Genomic DNA, 6,000 nt, shown 5'->3' with positions numbered 1-6,000 from the left:
TAAGTGTGATTTACAATCTTAAGTATATTATATCCACATTTTAAGCATAGTGGATTATCATGTGAAAGGATATGATAAATACAAAACTAATTTAAGCAAGCAAACATCAATATAAATTTTTGGTTGAATTTACAATATATAGATTTGGGCACATATTGACTTATGCTTAGTCTCTGGTCATGTTAGCTCATACATGCCGTTTGGTCGGGCCGATTCAAATTGTGCTTGAGATCGCTTGTATCATATCGCATTTTGCCTAGCCTAGCCTCCACAAAATCTAGCCCATAACATAGCATAACTAGCTGACCCATAACGTTATTTTTATTTTGGAAATTTCATATTGTATTGCAGTCGTTCTTCTGAGAGATCGTCTCTCAAGCCCTATTCATTAAAGCTTATAATCTAGTCTTACTCTACATTTTCTTTTATGAGTCGACCCAATCAGAGATGGTCTCTCATAAGAATTTGTGTATATTATTTTTACTTAAAGTACTAAAAAATTTTAAAAATCTGAAGAAATATAAATATATCAAAATATGTGTACTAATATTTTTGTTAGACCTCAACTAAATCCTAACTAATTTTAGATGGGTATGAAGCCTCCATTCATTTAAAGTCGACATTTTTATTTCAAAGCATATGTCAATTTTTAAAGAGCGTAAAAAAGGTAAAGAAGGCATGAACATTGAACAAAGAAAAGATGAGATCATGAGAAGGCATAAATGGAGGACCCACTTATGCGGTAGCAATTTGCATCGTCTTATGCGGCGACTATTTGCCTCGTCTCATTGGCTTTTCGCCTCATCTTTCGTGGCTTCATTACGCCTCTTAGCTTTCACTATCGAATCATAAAGGAAGTCGAGTAAAAGAAGTAACATCGTATCAGGGAGCAGAGAGCAGGGAGCAGGGAGCATCTTTCATGAGGTCAGTTTTTACTTTTTACTTTTTACCCATACTTTCCTCAGTCAAGGCTCATTTAGCTTCTCACCCTGGTTTTCTCTGTTCATTAATTTTCCATGAAGTACTCTTACATTGCAAGTATTCTATGAACTCTATTAGACCACGAACATTGTAGAGGATTTAATACTCTCTTTCCTCCTGCTATTCTCTTGAACGTGTAGAAGAAATAACAATCCTCTTGGCCAAGAGGATTGGTCTTGATCCTCTCGGTGAAGAGGATGAAGATGGGAGGAAGAGGATTGAGTAGTAGACATGTCACAATCTCATTGGTTGTATTTAATTTTGATTTTTGTACAACAGTATTATTTAAAATGGTTATTAAAAAAATGGTAAATTAAAATTTTAAAATAATTTCACCAACGGCTCTTTTTTTCTATAAAATGAACCTAACTTTGCGTATATTTCACACACTTTAATTTTTTATGTGAGCTGAATTTTTACGACTAGTAATCCGTTAATTAATTAATTATGCAAATTAATTGGCTAAACAATATTTATTTCAATAATTAAACAAATTACAATTATTGTTTTTGGTGATAGGAAAAAGAATATGTAGTGGGTTATATGTGAGTAACAGAGAGAAAGTGAAAAGAGGATGAAAGAATATCCTCTTGAATGTTGGACAAATTAAAGGAATAGAACGAAGAAGATGATGTAAATAGTGAAAAATGACGTGAAGGAAAGAGAAAATAATGTGTCAAATAGAGAAAAAAAAAGATAGAATTGTGAAGAGGATATATTTGTCCTCTTCATTGTTCATGCTCTTAGTGTAATTTGTAAAATGAGCTGATCAAACCCTTTCTGACCAGATTCTCAACAAAAATTACCATGTTTTATCATAGGATCAATCACTGATCAGGTAATCAAGGGGGGAATTAGTATGTTTAAAATAAACTTTTAGAACTAACTTTGTTAGAAAGATGACTAATACAACATACGAATTCATTCCTAGATGACAGACCAGATAACTAGTTTAATTTCGATAATGGATTCTTTTTATGGATCTACTCTTCCTTTTTTTTTTCTTCAAAGAATTTATGTAGCTTTAGTTGCTATATTTTCGGGATTGATCCCCTACAACCAAAACAAGAAGGGAATAAATCTTTTTGTAGATGGTGAAAGTCAAACACCAGTCATAACAATGAAGGGAAAGTCTTTAACCACCAGATCAACTTATGGAAGTCAATGCTGGTAATTGTTTCCAATAAAGAATGCAATTAGGATTGATTTATTCCTAATTTTAAGCATCCCCTTGCCTTGTATGGAATTTGTGCTTATATAACAGTCGTTTATACTATTGAATATTGATCACACAATAATCTAATGTGATAATTATATCAGGAACTGAACCACATGGCTGTCTTAAGCAACTTGATAACCAAGAGCTTCAACCTTGAAGATAAAATGCAAATAATCGAAAGAAAGTTTGATATTCTGATTGCCCGTGCATCTGATATCAGTACAGAGTTAGAAATCGAAGAGCAGCAGTTAGGAAAGAAACGAAGAAGAGAAGTTGATCAGTGGTTGAGATATGTTAAAGTGAAAAAATTTGAGATCGTGAGCTTGGGTGAAGAGGTCAAAACGACAAGACTTCTTTTACCAAATATGCAACTAAGGAATCGAATCGGAAGAATATTTGATGAAATTGAAGAACTAGAGCAACAGGGCAGATTTCCTAAAGGGCTAGTGTTGAACGACGTCAGAAACACAAGACTGCCCTTACTGACACCAAAGCTGATGGATCATATGCTTGAAGGGAACATTAAAACCGTTATGAAGTGGCTACAGGATGACAAGGTGTGTAGGATCGGAATTTATGGTATGGGAGGGGTAGGGAAAACTACCCTAATAATGCATATTCACAATCGGCTATTAGAAGGGAAAATTTTTTTTCGTGATGTGTGTTGGGTAACTATAACTCAAAGTAGTACCAACGAGTTGCAAAACAAGATTGCGAAAGCTGTGGGTCTAGATCTCCCAAATGACGAAAATTGGAGGAGACGGGCAGCTGCACTGTCTAACATGCTATCCAGGATCAGAAAAACGCTACTCATCTTAGATGACATGTGGAACCATTTTCCGTTGGATGAAGTTGGTGTTCCTGTTGCAGGCAGTGGTTGCAAAATTGTTATCACAACTCGCAGTTTGGATGTCTGTCGTAGAATGGAGTGCCAGAAAATCCTCAAAATAGAACCACTTTCTGAACGAGATGCCTGGAAATTGTTTTCAGGAAATCTCGGGAATTACCAGGATCTTCCTGATAGATTGATAGAAGTTGCAAAGTCTATTGTAAAAGAATGCGGTGGCTTACCCCTTGCGATAAGGACCATGGCTCGAAGCATGAATGGTGTGCTTTATGTGAGCGAATGGAAAAATGCACTGCAAGAGCTCAAAAGACCTATTAGAGGGCAAGATGATATGAAAAATGAGGTGTTTCCTATTCTACAGTTCAGTTACTCTCGCTTGAATGATTTCAAGTTACAGAAGTGTTTCTTGAATTGTCTTTTGTATCCTGAAGATACAAAGATACACCGAGATGAATTAATTAATCTATGGATTGTAGAGGGATTATTGGAAGAGACCGAAAGCCGAGAAGAGCAATTTCACGAGGGTCACACTATCCTAAACAAACTCGAAAACTCATGTTTACTAGAAGCAAAGAATTATAATGAAAAAACAGGTGTAAAGATGCATGATCTGATAAGGGACATGGCAATAAATATAACAAAAGTTTCACCTCGGTTTATGGTAAATCCCGGAGCAGAACTGATTGAATTACCTCATGAGAAACTGTGGCCGGAAGATCTTGAAAAGGTTTCATTTTTTCATAATCGAATTATAGAGATTCCACAAGAAATGTCACCTCGATGCCCCAATCTTTCGACTTTGTTTCTTCAATACAATCCCTTAGAGAGGATTTCGGATCCTTTTTTTAAACAGATGAAGGCGCTCAAGATTCTAAATGTATCTCATACAAACATCAAGAAGCTACCAGACAGTGTCTCAGACTTGGAGAATCTTTCTGCACTTATACTCCAAGGTTGTTGGAATTTAAGCTGTGTACCCTCTCTGACCCGACTCCACAAATTGAGAGAATTAGATATGCGTCACACTAGAATCAAAGAAGCACCAGAAGGATTCGATGTCCTCTCTAACCTTCGATGCCTTGACTTGTCTGAAATCAAAGATCTTCGTATGCCCTTATGTAAAATACTTCCAAAATTTTCCCGCCTTCAGAAACTCAGACTTAGCCTAGCTATAATGGGGAAGGATATCACTAATCTAAGGTATTTAGAGAGATTAGAGTGCTGGTTAGTATTCAATATGAATGAATGGAAAAAATTCATTGAAATTCGGCATCACTGGAAAATAAACTGCTATAAATTCTTTCTAAGGGGAACGAGATGGGGATGTAACGACAGGTACGACCAACTTCTGAACAACTTCTGCAACGGCTCAAAAAGAGTTTTGTTGGTGTCTAAGAGTATCTTTGATGGAAGAAATGATCTAAAGTTCCCAAAAAACATCCAATTCCTGGGAATCAATCAATGTGATTTCCAAGTAAAAGGCCTGATTGATGCTTTTCCCTACTTTCATAATGCTACAGAATTGAAGGTATGTGAGATCAACAAATGTGAAGGGATAGAGTACATATGGTCACCGCCACCAGCATCCTCGGTAATAACGCCACCATTTACTTTTTCTCATTTCAAGAAGATTCACATCCGTAGTTGTTCAAATATCAAGAAACTTTTTCCGCTAGCATTAATACAACAAAAACTACTCCCAAACCTGCTCGAGATTGAACTTGTAAACTGTCCTCACATGACGGAAATTATAGCACTCAATGAAGGCCAAGGAAGTACAAGGGATTATGAAGATGCCCTCCTTACACTCCCACATTTGAAATCTATAACGTTAATTAACATGCCGAATTTAGAAAGCATTTGCAGAGGATTACTACAGTGTAATTCTCTGGTCAAGGTAAATAAGGAGAATTGTCCTATGTTGAACATGATCCCAATATCTTTGCCCGTGATTTGTGATTCTTCCGAGGGAACTCTCCGACAAGTTGCTGGATTAAGTATGCAATGGTGGGCTTCACTAGATAAAGACTATCCTAAAGTAGTAACTGAAATTAGACGTCTTTTGAATAAGCGCAAGCTTCTGTAAGTTCATTTGTATGACCATCTTTTTTAAAAGCTTGTTAGGCCTTGTGGCGTATAAAAGCTAGCTTGCTGAGCTTTAATCAATTGATTAATACTGTTGCTTACTAGGACTAGTCTTCTGATTGTACTATATTATTTTTTTTTTGGATTATAGGTAGGCTATGGGTAGGATAAGGCTAGGTGAAAATCGATTTCAAGACTTTGGCTGAAGAAGGATGCTTGCTCTATTTGAGACAAGAACCGATTCACATACTTTATTATTTAATACTCCCTCCGAACCAATTTAGATGTCCCATTTGCTTGGACTCGGTTATTAAGGATGGTGTGGGGTCCATTAAAAAGGATAAGTAGTAAAGGGTAAATAGTGAAGGGTAAATAGTGAAGGGTAGTTGGGTAAGTAAGGTATATGGGGGTATATTCGTAATTACTTGTGTGAACTAAGGATATTTAGGTAAAACAAGATTGACAAAAATAGAAATGAGACAACTAAAAAGACTTTGCCAAATAAGGAAATGGGACAACTAAATTGGTTCGGAGGGAGTACTTCATATATATTAGCTATCATGTGTATGTAATTGTTCAATTTGGAATTTTTTTATATTTCTGAACATTACGTGATTTTCAACTTTTTCGGTGCATGTAATTTGAAATGTGGTCATTGCATATATACTTTAAAAATTAAAAGATTTGATAAATATTTCATTATAACTTAAATGTTGGAAAGTTTCATATATTTATTCGCTTAATTAATATAAAGTATTAGAATATCCTTATTAGTCAAAAATGTTTAAATACTTTTATACGAATGGTCGAAAATTATATAATATATTTTTAAAAATTTTCAGACAAAAAAAGTTTTAGACCTAGATTC

General features: G+C 35.2%; 1 protein-coding gene across 1 annotated transcript; it reads left to right on the top strand.

The window, feature by feature from the left end:
* Positions 1 to 677: 677 nt before the first annotated feature.
* Positions 678 to 5,650, top strand: LOC130809481 (disease resistance protein At4g27190-like). The gene is made up of 2 exons (XM_057675273.1): positions 678 to 924; positions 2,302 to 5,650. The coding sequence occupies exon 2, from the start codon at positions 2,314 to 2,316 to the stop codon at positions 5,131 to 5,133; it is 2,820 nt and encodes a 939-aa protein (XP_057531256.1). The 5' UTR covers positions 678 to 924; positions 2,302 to 2,313; the 3' UTR covers positions 5,134 to 5,650.
* The last annotated feature ends 350 nt before the right edge of the window (positions 5,651 to 6,000 follow it).

The sequence above is a fragment of the Amaranthus tricolor genome, chromosome 3 (genome assembly GCF_026212465.1).
Source record: "Amaranthus tricolor cultivar Red isolate AtriRed21 chromosome 3, ASM2621246v1, whole genome shotgun sequence".
Taxonomy (NCBI): Eukaryota; Viridiplantae; Streptophyta; class Magnoliopsida; order Caryophyllales; family Amaranthaceae; genus Amaranthus; species Amaranthus tricolor.
Note: the sequence above shows the minus strand (reverse complement) of the source record. Positions and strands in the feature narration are given on the sequence as shown.